Below are 23,258 nucleotides of genomic sequence, written 5' to 3'. Positions count from 1 at the left end.
AACAAACTGTGGAAAATTCTGAAAGAGATGGGGAATACCAGACCACCTGACCTGCCTCTTGAGAAACCTGTATGCAGGTCAGGAAGCAACAGTTAGAACTGGACATGGAACAACAGACTGGTTCCAAATAGGAAAAGGAGTACGTCAAGGCTGTATATTGTCACCTTGCTTATTTAACTTCTATGCAGAGTACATCATCAGAAATGCTGGGCTGGAAGAAGCACAAGCTGGAATCAAGATTGCCAGGAGAAATATCAATAACCTCAGATATGCAGCTAACACCACCCTTACGGCAGAAAGTGAAGAGGAAGTAAAAAGCTTCTTGATGAAAGTGAAAGAGGAGAGTGAAAAAGTTGGCTTAAAGCTCAACATTCAGAAAACGAAGATCATGGCATCTGGTCCCATCACTTCATGAGAAATAGTTGGAGAAACAGTGGAAAAGAGTGTCAGACTTTATTTTGGGGGGCTCTAAAATCACTGCAGATGGTGACTGCAGCCGTGAAATTAAAAGACGCTTACTCCTTGGAAGAAAAGTTATGACCAACCTAGATAGCATGTTGAAAAGCAGAGACATTACTTTGCCAACAAAGGTCTGTCTAGTCAAGGCTATGGTTTTTCCTGTGGTCATGTATGGAAGCGAGAGTTGGACTGTGGAGAAGGCTGAGTGCCGAAGAACTGATGCTTTTGAACTGTGGTGTTGGAGAAGACTCTTGAGAGTCCCTTGGACTGCAAGGAGATCCAATCAGTCCATTCTGAAGGAGATCAGCCCTGGGATTTCTTTGGAAGGAATGATGCTAAAGCTGAAGCTCCAGTACTTTGGCCACCTCATGCGAAGAGTTGACTCATTGGAAAAGACTCTAATGCTGGGAGGGATTGGGGGCAGAAGGAGAAGGGGACGACAGAGGATGAGATGGCTGGATGGCATCACTGACTCGATGGACGTGAGTCTGAGTGAACTCTGGGAGATGGTGATGAACAGGGAGGCCCAGCGTGCTGCGGTTCATGGGGTCACAAAGAGTCGGACACGACTGAGCGACTGAACTGAACTGATTCACCTTCAAAGAAGGGAGGAAAAAAGTGGGGGAGAGGGAGAGCTTAGAGGGAGGGAGCAGGGAGGGCCTCATCTGCACACATGTCTTAATTTGCACGAGTCAAGGGTTCCTGACCTTCAGAAGCCCATCCCCTGAGGACTTCTCCTGGGCCAACCGCTACAGTGTCTAGTGCTCTGGTCCCAGTAGACACCTAATAGTTACTGGGCTACGTCAACAACTTTTTCCTGATGCTCTGTAAATGGCTGCCAGTGTTGCAATGTACCGTATAAGACATGTGGCCCCACCACATTGATTCCCTTCCTCTTGCATTCAGGGTGACTAGAAATGCTGAAGTGAAACAATGCTCTCTGAACACTGGGAGAAAGCTGATGGCAAATTCCAAGCATAAGGTTTCTGAAAGCGATGGTGTAGGCCCAATGTCACAGCGATCCGAAGAGCACACTCCCTGTCCAGAGCACCCAGGACAGCCCGTGGCATTGGCACCTCGTGCACCCCTACGGATTAGTCACGAGAGGAACATACTCTTTAGTCCCAATGTAATGATTTCCCTGGCCTACTAATACCCACATTGAAAGACACAGAGACCAAGCCTCACTTTCCCTACATGACTAAGAGGACAGAAATTCCTTAGTCCTTGATGCAAGATTCCAAAAGGGCGCAGCCTGTTAGAAAAAAGGGACAACCCAGACTGACTGTCAACACCATCTCATCCCACACCTATCTGTGTGTAGAGACGATGAGTATGGGGGTTAAAGTTTTGCCGAATGAGGCACACAGAGGAGAGACGGAAGGTATAACATGAGAGGGGGCAAGGGGAGATGGGGGAGTGGGCAGGGAGGACCACTGAGAAGACAGAGAGTCAGACCTCAAAACTAATCTAAAATTCCCTGATGCTTTTCAGTAATTTGTGTTCATGTGGTGGATATTGGCACAGCATCTACGATGCTTTGGGCCCATCTGTTTTTGAACTTAAGCTGCAGGCAAGATTCAGAACAGCTGGAATCAGCGGCACTGACCCTGTTACATGCGTCTGGAGGAAGGAAAGAAACAAAATGAGTGTGTGGGAGACAGAGGAGGAGGGGTAAACAGAGCAGGGGAAGGGGAGTCTGGACGCCATCCCCAGACAGAGAGGAGAGAATGTCCAGGTCAGAACGGGTGCAGAAGAACTACTGGAGAGGCTGGTGCATCTGTGTGAGGAGGGCCAAGGAGGAGAAGCAAGCAGGCCATCAGAACTGGAAGTCAGCAAACAGGGCGGAAGCTTCTGCAAGTCCCGGTGTCCAGGAGCAGGGCCCCGAGGCTCCGCCTCTGACGGGCTGGATCAAGCTCCTTCAGAGGCCCCACATCAGCACATTACATGAGCTGCATGAGTCCTAACAGTCACAGCCAAGAACTGAGACGAAAGCTAGACTCTTGGTTCCCTAAATGTGACGTTAAGTGATCATGGAGAATGAGAACGGGACAGGAGTAGTCTTAGGAGAAAGCAGCAAGGGTCCAGTCCCTAAGAGGGCTTTCTCAGAGTCATGGCAGGAACAGGGAAGGGGGTGTGGGTCCACAGGATGGTCCTCAATGTATGCTTTGTGGCCCTTTGAACACTATTTTGGTTCCCAAGGGTAAAAACAGACAAAAACAAAGACCTTCAAGCCAGTATTGAAGTCTAGTTAGTAGCAGTCAAGCTTCCTCAGAGCATGGGTTAGCGATTCTGAAACTACTTTGTATGTACTTTGCTGTTGCTAAGTCACTTCAGTCATGTCCGACTCTGTGTGACCCCATAGACGGCAGCCCACCATCCCTGGGATTCTCCAGGCAAGAACACTGGACTGGGTTGCCATTTCCTTCTCCAATGCATGAAAGTGAAAAGTGAAAGTGAAGTCACTCAGTCGTGTCCGACCCTCAGCGACCCCATGGACTGCAGCCTTCCAGGCTCCTCTGTCCATGGGATTTTCCAGGCAGGAGTACTGGAGTGGGGTGCCATTGCCTTTTCTGTGTACTCTAGGGATGGGCAATTAAATACATATATGGATAATGGGGATCAGGTCTCTCGGTGTTCAGGTAACACAGTCACAAATATGGAAAGGGGAGAAAATAGAATAAAACATGCAGTGTTGGACTGAATTGAAGATACTGATGTTTACTCATAGGCTCCAATACAGATAGACAGAGATATAGAAGCATGTGGGTATGTGTATATGCAGACATATAGCTATTCACTACTTCTGCCTACTCAGGGGGACTATAAACCATTCTGTTCCAGTAGCAAAGAGCACATCTATCAGCCACTGTTTCTAAAAACCATTTCCCACTAAAAGAAACCAAGGCTCTTTGATGAAATGGCTCCAAAGCTGAAGCAAAGAAATACAAAATGTATCTAGAACCTGTTGCTGTACCAGGAAGTATAACAAGTACTCAAAGAATGATGGGGACATGTAAAAAGGACACAGGAGCCCGCCTGGAGGGACTCTACCAGCCAAATGTAGGATACTGTGATCCTTAAAATAAATACATCATTGTTGCAAATCTGTTGAATAAAACCAGAAGCCATGAATTCACATTGATATAAGCAAAGAAACACACCACCAAACAAACATGGCGGGGGAGAGAAACCCCTTCCTTACAGTAGAGTCCAAGTGATAAGATAAATGTGGAAGGGATGATGGAAACTGGAAAAATTACCACTTGGTAACCATTGTAATAATAGGTTCAAACAAGAATCATCAATAGATGCTAAAACTAGTGAGTGTAAGGTCTGAAGAATAACACAATATTTGGGTTTCCCTGGTGGCTCAGAGGGTAAAGCGTCTGCCTGCAATGCAGGAGACCCAGGTTCGATCCCTGGGTCGGGAAGATCCCCTGGAGAAGGACATGGCCTCAAATGGGACAACTCATGAACGATACATTGAAAACAAGAGGATATCCCCTCTATGGTTTTCCTGCCCGAAGTACATAACCCAAATAAAGAAATATTAGACATTAACGAAAGTATCAAATTGGAGAATATTCTACAATATAGCTGGACTGAGTGTTCCCCTCAAATGTCAGTGTCGTAAAATACAAAGAAAGACCTGGAAATCTTTCCAGTATCAAAGGAAACCAGATAAGACAGTTGAATGAAATGAATAATCTTGGACTTTCTTTTGCCAAAAAGGAAATATTTGAAACAAATTGTAGATCTGAATATCTGTAGATTACACAATGTTACTGAGTTAATATGTACACTTTGATTTCAATAACTATATTACCATTAGGTCAGAGAACAACCTTATTTTTAGTAAATACACATTGAAGTATGGAGGATTAAAAAGGTATCATGTCCATAACCTATGCTCAGTGTTTCAGAAAAACAAAATATGTGTGTGCATGAGTTGTGTGCGGAAAGAACGAGAAATATAAGGCAAATGTTGATGTGTTAATATTTTTGTACAATCTGGGAAATGGTATACAGAAATTCTCTGACTGACTCTTGAAACTTCTCTATAAGTCTAAAATAATGTCCGAAAAAAATTTAAAGATCTCATTCTGGATGAAAAGGAAATCAGTTCCTGCATCTTTCCTTTGGCAGTAAATATATGCTACTTTGTGTTGTCTTGTTCACACGTCTTCAGTCTTCTGGGAGCAGAGGTTGGGTCCTATCCATCTGTGTGACCCAGCACCTGCCAGAAACTGCTGGTCACCGCTGCTGCTGATGAAGCCAAGTGTCTATTACTGAACCACAAAAATACAGGAGACCAAGGAGGTCACCCAACAATCCTGGCTCCTCAATCTTGAACTCTATACCTTGTCAGAACGCACACATTCATAGATGCATATATATAAACCTTAGGATATTTCACATTAAGTGGTAACCTCTCTAAGCTAAAATACTGGCTTAGTCTTCTGTGCATATTTAATTCCTAGAACTGCCCTAGAATAAGTGCTGAATAAATGTTTGCTGAAAGGATAAGTGAACCCCACATACTAAGATTGGTGTTCAGCAAAACTTCCTGTGCTAACTCACACCAGGGCCGGAAGTGGGCATAGCATAAGGAAGTTCTCAGCCCCCAAAATAAGAAGTGAAAAGTCTTATCCCAGATTTCCAAGCCAATTCTTTCTGGCTAGAATGGCTCAAAAATAGGTTGAGATCTGACGTATCACTTTTGTCATTTGATTAAAAGGTGAGAACTTTTCTACAGTCTCTTTAATTTGATGTCAGGAATGCCTACTAGAAAGATGTACTATATGTATTTTTTCCATATGGCTTCCCCAAACTACCTTGTAAAATGGCTGTCCTAATCAGTCATCATCTGTCTGGATACTCAGTATGTATATCTGGGGGCTGTGAGTTTAGTGAGCTGAGGATTTAAAAAAAAAAAAAAAGCATAACTGAATTCTTTGTAAGCCACCTTATCTTCATTCACTTCCAATTCCTGATGAAACTGAGACCTGGCAAAACCAACACTTAGAATGCACAAGAATCAGGTTAGCATCCGAGACAAAGCCCCTAACAATACCACTTAATCCACATATTAGAAGCACCAGGAAGTGCTAATGGAACTGTGTGTGGCACACCTGCCTGAGCGCGTGCATGTGTGTGTGCGTAGCATTTGGTGGTAGGGAAGGGCACACATTTCTACCCAGGACCAGAGAAACCAGAATCAAGGAGGCGGCTGCCATCTAGCCCATGTATAGAAAGGGAGGCGGGGAGAAAGGCAGAAAGTCAATAGCCCTGAGAAGCTGAGCCTTTCTTAATTGTGCCTGCCTTCCTGGGTTTATCTGCCCTCTATTCAGAGTCCACTCAATGCCTGTGCTTTGTCTTCCAGAAGAAACGGGTGAGGCATCATTTCCACCTGTACGCCGCAGCATCAATTCTGTACAGCTTCTTCCTTTTGCTAAATCCTCGAGGTGCTGCCTGTAAATTCAAAGAATTTCAAGCATCAACAGAAACCCCTACCCCCACCCCCAGAACTTAGTTATGAACATCTGTTGTTTACAAGGGTTCAGGCTGAGAGCTGCCAGACTTGTTCGGCAACCTCTACTTTAACACAGAGGCTGCCAGGGAGGGATGTCTGAGTTTCATGCAAGGGTGCCCTGTCCCAACTACTTAAGCAGAAATCGGCAAACACAGCTCAGCATCCTCCTGCTGAAGATAATCCTAGTTTGTTCGATTCATTTTCTAATCCTGGCTTTTTAACCAGCGGCACCCAAAATATGCTAAGAAGCAGAGCTGTGTTCATTGCTCTTCCCTGAATTAAAACCCAAGGGGCAATGATCCAACGACCGGTGGAGGTATATAAAAGCAGGAGAGAGTGGAAAGGATTTCAAATCTGAAAAACCAAACCCCTACTTTTTTCTCATTCTCCCTAAATCCTTCATTAATACTGAGCTCTTCCCATACGACTCTGTTTCTTTTCACAGCATGATACTTCAGTGCAGCACAGAAATTAGATATTAAAGTCTTTACTTCAATTAGCTTGGGACCAAATCTAATCGAGAACATAACTGCTATCCTGTACCTCTCCCTGGCTGAGCCAAGCACCAGCCCCTCCCAAGCCCTCCGCCTTCCCTCCCTCCCGGTGGCGACTGAACCTGCTTTGCACGGGCTCCTGTGTTTAGATTCGTGTGCCGGCATGCACACGTGTGCTTCTTATTCTCTTCCGACCTGTCTTATTTTTCCCGGTTTCAATTAGGAGTGTCCTTACAGTAGAGACTGTCTTTTCCTCTTATCTTGCAAACCCTCCCACTTAACACAGCCATCTCCCAATAAAGATGACATGGCTTTTGCCTTTAAAAGAGAACTGGATCAAAGTCATCATTTAATTGGCTATGAATTTCTGAGAATGAAAGAACCCACCGCACATTGCTTCCTGCGTCTACTGTGGAATTGTTGTGGGCTTACAAGAGCCAGGAAAATGAATAGTAAGAGTTCCTTGTGCCCAGCACTGTTGTTAAGGGACAAGATCACCAGGGTCTGTGCCTGGCAAGCTGAAAGACCAAGGTGTGTCCTGCCGACATCTCAACAGCAGAGCCCACGAGACACAGGAAGTCCCCAGCTTCCAACATCCTCCCAACTGTGCATAAAAGCATGTTTTGCTCCCAACCTGCCCTCTATCATTCCCTGCACTAAAAGAATGATATGAAGTCATTTATGCAGAAGCTTGTAAGCTTCTGTTTGGCCTCATGAGACAGACAGCCCGTAAACCACAGTTTGCTGTGCTCATGACTGAGATTTGGGCTGCCCTGGCCTGCCGGTCCTGACGGCGGCTGCTGCAGGAGGCTGAACAGGACTGACTGGTGTTCTTTTATTCACCTGGGGCACAGTTGGGACCTGTGGGCCTCAACACTACACCTTTAATGATTGGGCAATTAGTGCTAACTATTAACTCTGTGAGGGCAAGGACATCAGAGGGTAGTTGTAAGACAAATTTCCTCCTCTTGATGATGGTGAGCCTGAATCTAAAAATAACAAGTCAGGGTTAACTACCTGGTTCAAGGCAGTTCATGACGCCTAACAAACAAGACACCTGATCGGACAAAACACACAACTGCTGAGTTCTTATAAGAACTGACGTATAATTACACAGAGTCACTTAATTACATATTTCATCCCAAGGCGTCGTATCATAAAAATCAAGAAGCAGAAAGTCTGTCATTCAAGAGGGCCCATAGCGGTCACTGAAGTAAATGGAGACTGCCATACTATTACCTAGGGCTAGGCTTAAGAGTGCTTAATTCTGCTCAGGGAATAAATGGTGAATCTGATCTACTATTAGCTATGGTATAGCTATATTTGGTCCCAACTCCTCAGGAGTTGGACAAGAAAAAACTGTCACTGATACTTACATTTACTTGGGGTCAAACACTGTCCTAAAGGCTTCACATTCATTTAATCAGCATAACAACTCCATGAGGTAGATACTATTATTATCCACAATTTGCAGATGAAAAAACTGAGGCAGCTAACAACCCGCATGTAAAATCACATAGCAAGTGAGTAGAAAATCCAAGATCAGAGCCCAGAACATCTGGTTCCAGAACCTGTGATCTTGACAATCAGGCTCCATTCCTTCTGTGGTGATGACAATTAGGTCAGCTACCATTTTTTGAGCAGCTAGTAAGTTACTCATTGGAAAAGGCCCTGATGCTGGGAAAGATTGAAGGCAAAAGGAGAAGGGGACGGCAGAGGATGAGATGGTTAGAAAGCATGACTGACTCAATGGACATGAATTTGAGCAAACTCTGGGAGATAGTGGAGGACAGAGAAGCCTGGCATGATGCGGTCTATGGAGTTGCAAAGAGTCAGGCACTGCTTATCAACTGAACAACAAAAAGTAAGTTATAGGCACTTGGCTAGTGCTTTATAGATATTGTATCTAATCTTGAGAGCAACTCTTCAAGGTACACTTTACTCTCCATATATCATGGATAAGAAAACTGAAGCGAAAAGGGGTTAAGTGACGTGGTCAAGGTCACACAGCTATAAGTGAAAGATCCAAATTTCTCTGGATTAAAGCTCTCAGCTTTTTCTGCTAAGTCTTCAAGCCTGCCACAGAGCTTTCAAGTGAATTTTTTTCTCTATTCAAAAGACAAACCACTACTCCGTCTTGCTGATTCCCCACACTGCCTGTGTCTTTTCCGTCGCCTTTCATCTACGTGTGAGGAGACCTCCCGACTCTTCCAGAAAGGACCCAACCATGCTGACGGTTCTATATGGACTAGGCTAGTGAGAAACCCACCAACAGATCTTTCATTAGTCTCTAGACTCTTCCAGAAAGGACCCAACCATACTGACGGTTCTATATGGACTAGGCTAGTGAAAAACCCACCAACAGACCTTTCATTAGTCTCTAAACCAAGTCAGCTTGAGCCATGGCAAAAGGAAACCAACCCTTGCTCGACACCAGAAGCTAATTCAGGGCAAAGTTTCCCTGAAGGAACACACAGATCCCAAATATGCCCAAGGCAAACGAGCGACACTCCGGTCCCAGGGAACACAGGGCTCTTCCTTCTGGCAGCTTCAGGCTTTTTCCTACTTCCCTCCTCAAAAGCACACCGTACTCAAAGAGGAACTTGCTGGCCCTCCACTCTTCTGATTTGCAGTCACAGCTATAATATTCTCCATGGCCGACTGACTCTATTTTTCAACCCAGTGCTGTCCAGGGAGGTTGATGGGCAATTTGGAACTCAGCTCCAGGGGAAAAATCCATTGGCAACAGGTGATATAACTGAAGAGACTGCGCATTCAAATACTGGGCCCAAGCCCAAGAACACGGACGTTACAAGAATTTCTCTTTAATGAATTGCGTGTCTAACCTCCCGCTGAGAGGAGTACTGCAGGTGGACCATCTACCAGATTCCTATCGCCAGTACCTAGCTCAATGCCTGTATATAATTAGTTCCCCAAATGTGAACTGAATGAATACCAAATAAATGTATCTTTTCCACTCTCTGCAATCTGAGTACCACCGACAATACAAGTTTCCCTTTTTAAACTCCTAACACCTTTACTGTTGGAAGTCAAACATTCCACAGCCTCAACCATCACCTCCCTATGAACACGCCCCACATCTCTAACAACCCACACATTAGCTCTGAATATAGTCCAGATCTTTAGCCCTGACTAAAGCCATTCATTTTCTGTCAATTACAGAAATTTCAGCTTCAGTATCCTTCCGAAGTCTTAAACTTAACAACCCAAAACCAAATTTCACATATTTCAGCTCTTCAAAAACAGCTCCTTCTCCTAACTTTGGGATTTATATTAAAGGCACCATTAATCTACCAGTCACCCAAGTCCAAAAGAAACTTCACAGCCCTCTTTCTTTTGTACTGCCAAGATTGCTTGAAACCCAAATCCCACGGTCAGCAGTTCCTGTAGTCTTACCACACCAGGTGTTCCCTCAGCCTCCAGACTGGAAGCCGCAGAAGGAGAGAAGAGGGCAGTGTCTGCCTGCTCGGCACGCACGTGGCACACAGTAAGGGCACAACGCACGCACGCCAAGCGGACTGAAGGGCCAATGTCTATTCTTTCCATCCCTACCATCCCACCCTAAGTTAGATCCTCATTACTTACCATGACAACGGGTTCCACTGTCTCAGCTTCCTTGTCATTTGGCAAACTATCACCACCAAGGTTAAGGTTAATCATCCTTAAATCCAGTTCACACCTCAGCCTGGACATGTGCTGTGCAAACCTTCACTGGTTTCCAGTGTCCACTGCATAAGGCTGAATCTCTTAGCTAAGGGTGAAGCTTCACCAAGATATGGTCCGATCTACTTTAGCCCAGGACCTCCATACACACTCATTCCCCAACCAAACCAGTCTACTTACTGTACCCCAAAAGTGCTTTGCACTTTACTCGGGGCTACAACGTCTTTCCCCTCCCTCGATTTTCATCTGTCAAAATCCTAGCCACTTTTAAGGCCTGGTTCAAATCCCATTCCCCTCTTGAAAGTTTGCTGACTGACCAACTTTATTGGCATTATCCCTTCTGTAGCACACACTTGGTACTTACCCCATACTGCCCTACACTGAAGATCTGTGTTATTACATCCAGGCATAATTTGTCCCCAATTAGATTACAAAGTTAGTGGGCTTCCCCAATGATTCAGCAGGTAAAGAATCCACCTGAATGCAGGAAACATAGGAGATGCGGGTCAGGAAGACTCCCTGGAGTAGGAAATGGCAACCCATGCCAGTATTCCTGCCTGGGAAACCCCATGGACAGCGGAGGCTGGCAGGCTACAGTTCATGGGCTCGCAGAGGTGAACACGATGGAGCACCACTGACTTGACCCCAGAGTATAAAGTCATGTGGGAAAGAACCACTGCTTCCACTTTCTTGAATCTCTCTCCTCTAAGAGGCTAGACTAATAACCTTAAAAATGTTCAACAAATATTTGTTGTTGAGGAGAAGGAAAAGCTGGGAAAAAAGACAAGATGTTGGCAGTGGGTTATAAAGCAGCATAAGGTCTCTGTAAGGAACACAGCGGGGTAGCAATGTAGGAGTATTCCTCTCAAACCCAATAGAAGAAAAAAAAAACCCAAAACCAAACCCATAACCCTACCTCAAAGTAAAAGAAAAAACTGAGCTATTAATAGCAGGAGATCAAAACCGAACGAGCTATGACTGAAAGGTAATTTACAGCAAGTCTACGAAAAAAATAAAAAAGCCAAACAAACGCATTATCAATTAGAGTCCTGCTGGGTAATATTAACACACATTCCACTTTAAAAAGACAATCAAAGGCTTAGCAACAAATAGGAATACATTTAGACTCTTCAAGGAGTCAGAGAAAATGCAAGAGCATCTTCCCTAGGAAGACTTTCTACCCTCACATAATATCTCCGCTCTTAAATCAGGCAGATAGAATTTTTAAACATTAATAGGGTCCTCCTACAATGCAAAGGGATGAAGCAAGCCACGTGACTTATCTTAAACAAAGCAGAATAAGATAGAGATAATCACTATAGTTCTATTTGTAGGGGGAGGAGAAGAGGAGGGGGAATCACGGGGTCAGATTCTGCGATGGAGTCACAGTCGTGTGAGCTTTAATGAGAGTGTCTGCACTGAGACAGTGTCGGAGAGGACAAAGGTGAGCAGGAGGAAAGCAGAAAAGGAAATCAAGCCAACGAGAGACAAGGTAACGGCTTCCAAGTAAGAAGCTGTCCAATAAAAGATGAAAACAGCAGTTCAGCAACGTTGGTCCCTAAATGCGGTCGCTTAAGACTGTAACAAAATACCTAACCTAACCCAGTATGAGGGGCTGAAATCTAGCCAGCTTGAGAAACTGGCCTGGAAAAGGGTGGGACACACCATGTAGACCAATTTCAGCCCTGGCCAACCTACCCCATCCCAAGTTGAATAGTTTCCACGTCCCTGAGACACGTCTGTCCAGGGCTCCCGCTGGCAGCTGCTCTCCTGGCAGCACAAGGAGAGAAATTCACGGCATTGCTGGGCCAACAGCTGCTACAGCCCCGGGGGAGGCGACGAGCGCCCGCTGAGATGCTTCGGGCAGAGAATGAACCATTCTAGGGGCCAGTCCCAGAGTCAGCGGAATCGAGGCTACACTCCGCCGGCTGAATGAAAATACAGTACAACTGCCCCTCCAGAGACCAGGAAAGCCACAGCCCTTCCTCTGCCCCAGCTTCTTTGACTTTAATTGCTTCTTGCCCTCCTGCCTGACCCATTTTTTGTCAAGTTCCCAGGGCACGACTTCAGCATCAGCTCCCACTAACCTGAGGCTCACTGCCATCCCTTCCTAACACGTTTCCCTCCAGTCTCTCTGCTCCAGCTGATCTTATGCACTGTTGCCATAGTTACCTTTCCAAAGCATATCCATCTATAAATATGCTCCAGAACTATCAACGGGTCCCCCATGCTTACAGAATAAAGCCCAACCTCTTGTCACCTGGCATTCACAGACCATTGTGATCTGTGATTCCTATCAACTTTTCAGGCTTATGTCCCTATCACATTTCTCGCTTCTGTTCTTTTGCAAAACACATGAGTTACCGACCAGCTATGTTTCCCCCAGCTCTGTGCCTCTATCAACACTGTCCTTGCTGCCTAAAATGCTTCCTTCCCAATTTTTTTATTCTACTTCTACAACTGCTGCATTGTTTCCATTGAATTAAGCTCATAAAACTAATGACTTGTACTGGCTCTTTTATCTCTCCATTTCCCACCCACTGAAACGCACCTCCATAACGCCCTGTCTTCTCTGTGCATTTACGGCACGTCTCAAAGTGGATGAGTGGAATGGTCTTTCATACGCCTGCCCTCTCGTGAATCACACACAGACAACGTGGCAGAGGGTGCTAACTGCCCCCACCATGTCCCCTCCATTATAGAAATTCTACTTTCTGGTCTTTAGGTTAATAAGTACATTTCCCAGCCTTCCTTGCAGCTCAGTAGACCCACGAGTCCACGTGAGCTGAAGAGATGTACATGCCACTTCCAGACTGCACCTTTAAAAGGTAAGGATGTATCTGCCCCTGACCCATATGCTTTTCTTTTTGGCTGGAATGGGGACATGATGGTCTGAGCCATCTTGGGTCATGAAGAACCAGGGCAACACTCTAGGGATGGAATAAGGATCCCAACACTGCCCAGGATAGCTAACGACCGGATAATAATAGGAGAGAAAAATCAAGCTCTGCTTGTGAAAGTTACTATTACTTGGGTCTATTAGAGCTGCCAAACTTACACCTTAACCAAAACAGATATACCTAAAAAGCCTTTCCTGAGCCCAAAATGCCAATTTTCAGTTGATAACAAATGTTTCAAGCGTGGTCTGGTGGTGCTGCCTGCCAAGAGCGAGCTCAGTTTCAGCAGCGTGGTAGTCTTTCTACAGCAACGCCTGTATGTGCAAACATCCGAATACCTGGCTGCATTTTACAAAGCAGAGATGAGCGGGAAGTGGAAAAACGCAGGCACTGCCACCAGCGTTACCCTGAGAGGTAGAGTCTCATCACTGTACGAACAAGACAAAGCTAGAAATCTCCAGCCACCAAGAATCCTCAAATGCTCCCCAGATTTAAGCAGGTTCAACGGCTTCAAGCAGTTGCCACGGGTTCAACTGGGACAAAAAGAAGAAAATGAGAGACCCAGCACAAAAGGCTCAAGGTCACCAGGTGAGGTGTAGCTCAGGATTTCACAGATAGACTTCCAGTACCAGAAACCCTCTTCTCCATGAGAGGCTCCTGTGTTGCCTGGACTCTGTAACTGAGCTTCTCACCACATTGCCTGTGTCCCATGCATCAGTGTGTGCGTCTCATCACCTCTTCTATTAGGCCAGACCACATGAACTGGCCACTTTGTGGCCTTTTGTGTCTCCCAAAAATCAGCAATGTCATGTTTCAGTCTAATGGGTTCAAAGTTCTTGGGCTTGGGGCTCATTTTAGTCACCTTTGCCTCACAATGCTTATAATGGGAGAATATCAGTAAGAAATTGCTGGGATTGACTTTTACAGATTTTCTCCTTGAAAGCCTGCTAGCTTCATCAGACATGAAAGCCTGCTAGCTTCATCAGACATACCTACATCCGCATCCTCTCCTGGTAAATTTTACTTCTAATAATTAACACTTAAATTCTAATTTAACACTTTACTCCCTAAAATTGCGTGTGCCCAAGCCTGGGTCCTGGGTTGAGCTCTTTGTTCCTCTTTCTCTTCCCTGAGTTCACATAACTGCATATCTTCCATGATCACTTTCATACCTTAGAGTCTGCTCTCTATTATCCTAGTCAAAACCTCATACCTCAGTAGCACCTCCACCAGACAGGCTTCCTACTGCACCAAACCCGACATGCTCAGAGTAGGCTCGCCATTCAAAACAGGTCTTCCCCCAACACCCCCACGTCTAGCCCAGATGTTCCCATTCTTCCAGGCCACCATGTGAGAGAGCCTGGGTCACCTCTGACGGTCACAGTCCTTTACCCAAGCAGTCCCCCAGTCCTCTTAAGGTTCCCAAATACTTGAACACAGTCCTTCTTCTCTAACCTTGCTTGCTCTCCCACTGTACATGGATCATTCCCCCAAACCTCCATTTTGGCCTTCTCTGCCATAAAAATTCATTCATTCTCCTACCATTTTCTTCGTGTCTCCTTTCCCACAGGAGAACCCAGAGGGCTCACCACCACGCTCTGCACCAAATCTTCACTCCCCTGCTTGTCTGTTAAGTTATTTGGTGTCTACTTACCTAAACTTAATTTTCCACTGCTTTGGAAAATATGTGTTCTCATAAAATTTTGCTCATACCTCTGTTAAAGCCCCTTTTACGTTATATTGTTGACATGTCTCTTTTCCCTGCTAGCCAAGATTCCAGAGCTTATCTCAGTCTCCAAAGGAATCAGCACCGAACACAGTACCCAGCAGGCATTTCAAAGGGGTCTGTTGACTAAGCAGCCGGCTCCTCAGGAGAAGTTTTCCAACAGGAAGCTATTAAAGTAACCTAGCCATGAAGTGACAGCAAAGGAGTGGCAAAGCCCCTCGACGAGCGCTTGGAGCTCTTTGTCCTTTTGTTCCGCAACACCTGCCTCCACTGCCCTAACTGTGTAATGTGTTCAGTGCCTGGTGCATTTTTCTATTACAAGTGCCAAGTGGAAGACGGCACGTGTTCATTGTTATGTCCCAAGGTGCAGCATCTACTCTGAAGGAGCTCAAGGAAGGTGCAACAGACATTTGCTGGATAAATGCATTTAAACCTCCTTCTAGGGAAGCTCCGGGATCCATCCCTCACTCGCCCCTTTAGCCTCTCACCACCGAACACGCCTGCCTCTTCTTTCCTGAATGGGCTGTTCTCTCCTACACAAATCTACCTCTAAAGACTAACCTAAATCCCACTCGTTTCATGAGTATGCTCCTGATTATTCAGGATCCTTTATCTGTCTCTGATGATTTATCACTGACCTCTTATCTTATCTATATCCTACCTATAGCAATGATCTCTTAATGAGACCATTATTGCTTTATCTCTAATTGCTTCCTATATTAAAAATCTTTTCTCCCCAACCAGATATGGCCCCCTATGGAAACATACAATCAACCTGTTTTATATCTTCCAATACCTGTACAACACAGAGCACATAGCTGGCTCTCAAGAAATATTCACTGATTATTTGGGAAAAACGAAGCCCAGTACCAGGTTTATGAGAAGGGAAATCAATTCTCCCAGCCTTGGAGAAAAAAAACCCTATTCCTTGTGTGTGATCTTACTCAGAGCAGTTCGGCACATCTGTACCTTAATTTCTAGTAAATGTGTCCTTAAGCTAAGAATATAATATAGTACTAAAAATCAGGCTACTTTAAACTTAGGAGGAGTTATCAAGAGAATAAGTCCAACCTTGAATCATTTTTCTAAAGCAAACAATCCTTCCATTTTCATTTATCATATACTAAAATAACATTTTATTCTCTCAGGACTGCTTATCATAAAGAGAACAGGACTTGGAAAAGACAAGGGTCTCTGAAGATGAAACATCTGGAGGAAACTCTCACTTCCGGCTTGTATTGAAACGTCATATGTTCTCATTATTCTCAGACTCCACAGTCATTGCTCAGAACTGGCTTGTAAAGAAAAATTATGTCCCAAATTGCCAGGGCGATAAACAAAAACAGAAAATAGAGGGAAATAAGATACATTTGGCATTAATTCTTAAATTCACTCATTCATTTATTCATCCAATAATATTTAGTAACCATGGATCATATATTACACTAGGCACTGTGGGAGGCTGAATGATGAATCAGAAATGCTTATTTAAGTCCTCAAAGGGAAGATAATATAATATAAGATAGATAGTTCTGAATGCCCTAAGGAAAGAACAACGAAAACAATGCTGTAAGAATTTAGAAGAGGGAGTACATTCTTCCTTCTGGGAGAATCCAGAAAGATTCTAGAAACAAGTCCCATCTGCATGAGGCCTTAAAACATGGGTATGGCTTTGACACACAGAGATGTAATGCACGGACACATAAGTTCAAATCACAGGATGCACAAAGGCCCAGTGGAGTTAGTGTTCTGTTTGGCTGTGGAACAGCAGAGCAGAAACAGGAAATAAGGTTGGAAAGCTAGTTGGGCCAGATGTAGACAGGCTTGAACACCAAGCCAAGGAGTGTACACCTTTGTGAATAGAGCAGGACTTCACAAACTTAGCTGTGCACACCGATCACCTGGGGCTCTTGTTACAGCGGATCTGGGGGCGGTGGGGTGGGGACGACCCAACCCTTAGGCAGTGCCGATCTTGAAGGACCACATCTTGAGCATCAAGAACACAGACCTCTGGAAGCCACTGCACAGAGAAACTGCCTGACCCCCAGGGTATTCCAGGAAGGCTAAATCTGGCAACGGTGGATCAGGTAGATTGGGATGGGGAGAAGCTGTTCGTTAGAATCATCTGGGAAGCTTTTACACCACACTGTTTGTTACCCAGGCCTTACTCCCAGAGATTCTGATTTAATTGATCTGGAATGCGGCCCAGTTTCAGCATTTTAAAAAAGTTCTCCAGGGAATTCTAATGTGCAGCCAGGATTGAGAACCTCTGCTAAAGATGATACGGTAAGCATTGTAATCAATCAGGCAAAGATGAAGATGATCTAAACTAGGGCAATGGTAGGAAGAACAGCGTGAAAGGGCCAGTTGTATAAAACACTGTGAATGTAGAAGGAACAGACCTTAGCAACTGTCTGCACAGCGACTTAGATTTATGGCTGCCTCCATTTCTTCCAGTTAAAGACAGCTCAGTGAAATGGTTAAGAACACAGACTCTAGAGCCAGATTGCCTGGGTCTGGATTCCAGTTCTGCCATTTATTTATTAGGCGTGTGTGTCCGTGTGTGTATATGCCACACACATAGAGGCCTTGGGTCATTATTCCCTGAACTCTTTATGACCCAATTTCCTCATCTGTATGTTGGGGATACAACAAAAACTAACATATGGAGTTGTGAAGACTGAGTTAAGCCCTTTGGAACTAAGCTCGGCACACGGGAAGGTGTTTGCTGTTACTGTACGCGTGGTTCATGATCTATCCTGATCTCTCCACGATGTTGAACTGCACGTGAGACGATCTGGAAATGAAGTCCTGGTGGACTCTCAACCCTCAGGCACTTAGAAATCACTAGGCCACCTGCTTCATGAATACAGTGGGATGGAGGTGGCACACCCTGCCTCCCTCCCACACCCCCCCCCCCAACTCCCAAGGTCTCTAGAAGTAACAGCGTAGCATCCCTACTTGAACTGCTGGTCCTTGGTGCTCCTCGTCTTGGCCAGGAAGCGCTCTGCCAGCTTCTCCAGGTTGCGGGAGTAGTCCATCTCGATCTCAGCCTTCTTACGGAAGAAGTCCTGGAGGTCCTGCAACAGCTGTACCCGGAGCTCACACTGCTGGTCCAGGCATTTCATCTGCTCTGTGAGTTGAGCACGGATCTCTGCAACGAAAGCAAGGTGAGGCAGTCAGACAGACACCTCTGGAAAAAAGCATGATGCCAACATTCACCCCTTCCATCTAGGTGTTCCCTGTGTTCTGGGCAACTTAGAAGCTGCACTTTTTAAAATGTGATGTGAAGCACCACCACCAATTCACCAACTTTTCAAACCCTTGAAGAACCCTGAAACCAAGAATCTGCTAAATCAGTTAAGAAAAACTGCTTATCAGACATAGGATGTTCAGGGCTGCCTTTTCATAAGCAATTTACTGTATTGCAGACACAGCGTCAGAATGTGGCCTTCCTTCTGGCAGAGAGCCGAATGAATTATCTCCCAACCATCCTATTAGGTCAGGACTACTTTCATCCCTATTTTAAAGATGGGAAAACTAACTCTTAAAGAAGTTAAGCTATTAAGTGGTGGAGCCAGGATTCAAACTCAAACAGCTCGATTTTAGAGCCCAAACTCCTACTTTTCATACTGTCTTTCCATATCGTCATGAAGTAGGGGAGGGGTCAAGGTATTTTGGTCAGGAAGGGCCCTGCCCAAGAATAAATAGTGGCAAGCAAGAATGAAACAATCACCTAGATCTCTGGGCAAGCAAACCATTCACCGTCGGTCAGATTCCATAGTTTCCATTACCATAGAATGTAATCAATCTTTAAGAAGTTGGCATTGTCACTAAATATTACTCATATCTCTGATCCTTCACCTCACCAATGCTTAGCTACTCCGTTGTGTCAAAGCTAGAAATATTTCTGGTTAAGCTCTAGCTTGGCAGCATTCTGGCTGGCCAGAGTCCACACACAGGGCCAGCAAACACTCTCTGAAACTGCAGCAATGGCAGCTCCAGATACAGCCAGATCTGCCTCACATGCAATACTGCATTTGTTACTGACAAGACCTGGCACCCGCAGGAGGCAGCCTGCCAAAATCAGACTGCAAGGCCTGCAGTGCACATCTTGCTGAAGTTATGTCCCCATCTCTATCTGAGTCACAGTGGAGTCACTTCTTTCATCCCTTTCCTCCCCAGCGTCCCCCCAGCCCCCGGCCCTGCAAGCCTGCTCAGCCCCAACAGCTCAGGCTGTGACAGTGACTCCAACCCCAGGGAGAGGAGCACCTGCGTTATTATGCCTTTCCTTCTGCACGCTCCAAATTTATTCCCCAATAGTGGGGCTGTAGCACTGCTTTCAGACTCTGCTCTGGAAAGCAGGGGGTCGGCATGCGGGATCCGAGTTTTCGTCTGAGCTGTAGATAAACGAGAGGCAAATCCAGGAATGAAGCTGTGATGTTGAAAAGCCTGCCAACCACTCCTTTTATGAAGCAATAAGGGATGGGCAAACGGTGCATTTGGCTTCGCTTTGGAGTAGCTACAAGTCCACCATCCATCACCATCTTCATTTTTGTTTGTTTTTACAGATATCAGATGTATCACAAGTATCTGGTCCTTTATGGGTGATAACCATAGTTCTCACCCTCTCTATCCCTCTGTCTCCCTCGTGCCAACCGCCAATGCCAAACAGGCCTGCAGTAACCTCACCTGAACTGAATCTGAGCCCCGGAGGACTGTTTCAAGCAGACAGAGGCTGCACAGAAAAGCTGCCTACCTCATCATTCATCAAAGCTCTCTTGTTCTGTGCTTCTTTTGGAGTCTGATTACAAGAACGGTGAGGGGGAAAGATCTGCAGAGGGCATGTCAGGCATTGATTCTTGCCAGGGTTTTCTGGGTCTCTTCAAGGCAGCAGCCCTTGTTGAGACTATTCCTTGAGGCTTCTGTCCCTTTTCTGTCTTTGACAAACAGAAGTAGCAGCTGGCAATAGAAGCCACTGGGTGGGCAGACTGTGAGCAGAGAGGATATTCACTACGCTCACTGATATTACTCACAACCTGTCCATTAAATAATAAGAATCAGAGCATCTTAGGGTAAAAAGGCTTTCCAGGTACCCAATCAGTAACATGTGCAAGAGGATGTGGCTAGACAGGGGGGCTGTCAGTCCTTCCTGAGCCACTTGTAACTCTTTACAACACTGCCTCGAAAAACTCCCTAACTAGGGGAGCAGAAAGGGGAGCATGGCAAGATAGATGTTGCCTACCTCTGCTGAAAAGAGGAGGCTAAGCAAATTCCCACGATACCCATGAAGTTCCAGAGGTAGACTGCTCCAGGGTTGTCCTGTCCGAGGAACAAGCAGTTCATAGGAAGCCTTTAAGAAGTGTGAATTAATCTAGGAAGCCCCCACATGCATCCAGCCAGCATGGAATTCCACCGTGACTTCCTCAGGTGCCTCAACAAATGGGCAGCATTACCCAAAGTGCACCCCACCCTCAGGCATCCCCTCTGCGCCCCTGCAGGAAAAGAAGCACGTGTTTGCTGAACATCTTTGATGGGCCTCTATTCACATCATTTTATTTAATCTTTATTACTAGGCCATAATTGGTATCTCCAATTATCCTGATCGCAAGATGAGAAAACTGAAGTATGACTTGTTAAGGAATTCACCAAAGGGTCATACAATTAGGGGCAAGTGGGGTTGAAGCCAAATTAAGGTTTGCCTTGACTTGTCAAAGAGATTGACAGTGGGGACGGGAAACGTGAGAAACCAGCAAGAGTCTGAAGTCTTGGGGGCATTTTGAGGGGGACATCACAGTTTCTCTGGCTCCAGAACCTGGAACATCCCCTTCTCTGCCTTCCAGCTGCAGTGGTGACTCAGGCCCCAGAGTCAAGTTTGGAGTAGCCCAGTGACTCACTATCTAAGGCCGTGTTTTGACTAGTCCATGACGAGACTGGCTTCCTCCTGACTTCCTAGAGCTCCTCTACACAGCAGCTTTGAAGGAAGTGAGAATGGATGTCCCCACCCCATCCAGCAAAAGAAGAGTCTCTGCTAAGAGATACCACCTGCCCCTGTGGTCAACTAGTGATGCCACACTGCTGAGCATCACCCCTGCCCCACAACCTGCCTGGAAGGAGGCGCTGCCCTGGCCCCCACCCCCAAGAGCCTCTGCACGGGCACTCAAGGGAGATCCCCATCACCCCCATCTCTAGGCCTGTCACTCCAGGACAGAATGGCTGCTCTGTCCAAGGCAAAATGAGCTACTTCAGGCTTGTACTGCTGCTGCTGCTTCAAAGACAAACAATGGTCCCCAAGAAGGCAGCTGTGCCAGCCCCGGTCCTCTGCCCATGCATACGAGGGGCAAGAAACAATGGGCCACTGAAAGCCAGCACGCCTGGGCCATGTGCCCAGGCTGGAGGCCCCTCTGCACCCTGGCCTACCAATATACTACAAGTGCAGAAAGAAGAAAGGGGCAATTTATACAAACGTGGAGGAGGAATTTCTCACAGTTCCATCACGTGCTTAGCCCAGTATGCACCTGCACACGTGTATACACACAAAGACACACTCACACCACCCACACCGTGCTTCATCACACCAACTCAAGATGCCTTTGCAAATCCCGTTTATAGTTGGATAAGAGTTCCTGGGAGCTGGGGGTGATGGGGTCTTTGTAGGTTTTGTCCTTAGAACTACACTGAAGAAGTCAAGTTCTCACTTTCTAGAAGCAGCTGTGTCTCAGGGCTATAAATGAAATCAATGGCCACCCAGAAAGCCAAAGTACAAAGGTCACCATGAATGACCTGAAGTGATACATGCCAAAAATGGCCTCCCCTGGGCTCCTCGCCAAGCGCATTTGTTCAGAAAGTCTTCACTGAGCTTCTACTGTATGACAGACCATGTGCTAGGTGATAATGACTGGACAAAACAGGCCCAAGTCCTACCCTATTGAAGTGTGGCTTGACAAGAGGAAGGAAAAGACAGGAAAGATTGTCTCATCGCTTTTGCTTCAAATATTCTTTATTATAACATAGCCATGGTAAGAAGCCCCCACCTAAAGACCAAAGATTTAAAAATCATCGGTAGCTGGCAAAGATATTAGGCAATAAGACTAAGAAAATTTCAATGCCCTCTGATTGTTTTTCTATTTTGCTTTATAAAAATGATACTTGAATAAACTGCAGCTCCCCTTGCAAAAGGGACCAAAGTTTTAGAGCCAATTTCCTGAAAATCAGAGTTAATCTTTGGTTAATATTTCATTCAAAGACTCAAGTCGAAATTTAACCTCACTATTCGGGGACTAGCCCGTGACGACAGTTGCACAGTCTTGTGAATACACTAAAACAAAAACAAACAAACCAACAAGTCCCACCAAACAGTACACTTCAAAGGGGTAAATTTTATGGGACTTGAATTGTGTTTCGTTAAAAATGTTGAACCCCATCAAAACAGCATGTCCTGCTGAGTGCCATCCTGCCAACTAAGCGGAAAATGGCCCAACAAACAGGCACCAAAAGGAGGAAGGCATTCTCGGTTTCCATTTCTCCACTTGTACGGGCTGAATTTCAGTTCTGCATTGAACATTCTTAAAGCAAATCTTAGAAGCTGTCCCTCCGGACAGCAGACTTGGCCAGGACAAGAAACTCCACTGGCAGATCACCATCCTATCATTTCCAAAGGGTGTCGGATCAAAGCCTGGAAGGGAACATTTTCATGCATGAGCTCAAGTCTAGGATCAGCACACACGTCCCGGAAAGCTTCCCCAAAGACATGCTGACTCTTTGTCCAGGCGTGGCCACAGCTGAGATCCTAACTACACCTGTCCTGGGAGTTAGAAGGAAGTTCGTTTTCTTTTTAGGAAGATGCTGAAAGTTCACAAAAACGGATGAAATTCAAAGAAAAACTAGACCAAATAGGACATTGATTGCTTAACAAAAACAGGGCCCTGCCACAGTGACAATCATGCAGACTCTAAATTATACAGCAGCTGCCAATGCCGTGACACAGTCATCTAAACACTGTCCACACTTCAGAGAACCCCAGGAAGTCCACCAGTCAGCAGGCACTGGGGGATTCTGCTCAGCTCGTTGTTTCCAGTCCAAAGATAGTAGCCCCATTTGGTCCCTCTTTCAAAATTCATCTCCTTCTTCAGGAATTTTTTCTGATTAAGCAATACGGAACCTCTTTCTATGACTCCCACATTTTTGAGGAGAAAATGAGGGTGGGGAGGCAGGCGGGAGGAAGATGTAACCTTCCAGGAGAATAACCCAGGCATGTCTTTCCTTTCTCCTTGATACGCTGGCATCTGGGGGCAGGAGCTGCCACCCCTGCAGGCGGTGCTCGGAGCCCGCGGGACAGCAGCTCAGCCTGGGTTCCCCACGGGGGCCAGGCCTGCCGCCAGTCATTTTACACAAAATCTGCCTTGCCTGCTTTTCAGCCCTTCACAAACACATGATGTCACCTCAGCCACCTCAGGAACAAG

The 23,258-nt window shown here is 45.8% G+C and overlaps 1 protein-coding gene and 1 non-coding gene across 10 annotated transcripts in view; one reads left to right on the top strand and one right to left on the bottom strand.

Annotated features, from left to right (window-relative positions):
- SRGAP2 (SLIT-ROBO Rho GTPase activating protein 2) overlaps positions 1–23,258 on the bottom strand; it is a 255,988-nt gene that overhangs the window by 135,257 nt on the left and 97,473 nt on the right. For all 9 annotated transcript variants that reach the window (XM_013970021.2, XM_018060075.1, XM_018060073.1 and 6 more), the window contains exon 3: positions 17,758–17,950. In XM_013970021.2, coding sequence (XP_013825475.2) covers positions 17,758–17,950 — 193 coding nt within the window. The remainder of the gene's footprint in view (positions 1–17,757; positions 17,951–23,258) is intronic.
- On the top strand, positions 3,822–3,893 carry TRNAC-GCA. Its single transcript has one exon. It is a non-coding gene; the product is annotated as a tRNA-Cys (tRNA).

Source organism: Capra hircus, chromosome 16, assembly GCF_001704415.2.
Source record: "Capra hircus breed San Clemente chromosome 16, ASM170441v1, whole genome shotgun sequence".
NCBI classification, from domain to species: Eukaryota; Metazoa; Chordata; class Mammalia; order Artiodactyla; family Bovidae; genus Capra; species Capra hircus.
The sequence above is the reverse complement of the archived record's forward strand: the minus strand, read 5'-3'. Positions and strand labels throughout refer to the sequence as shown.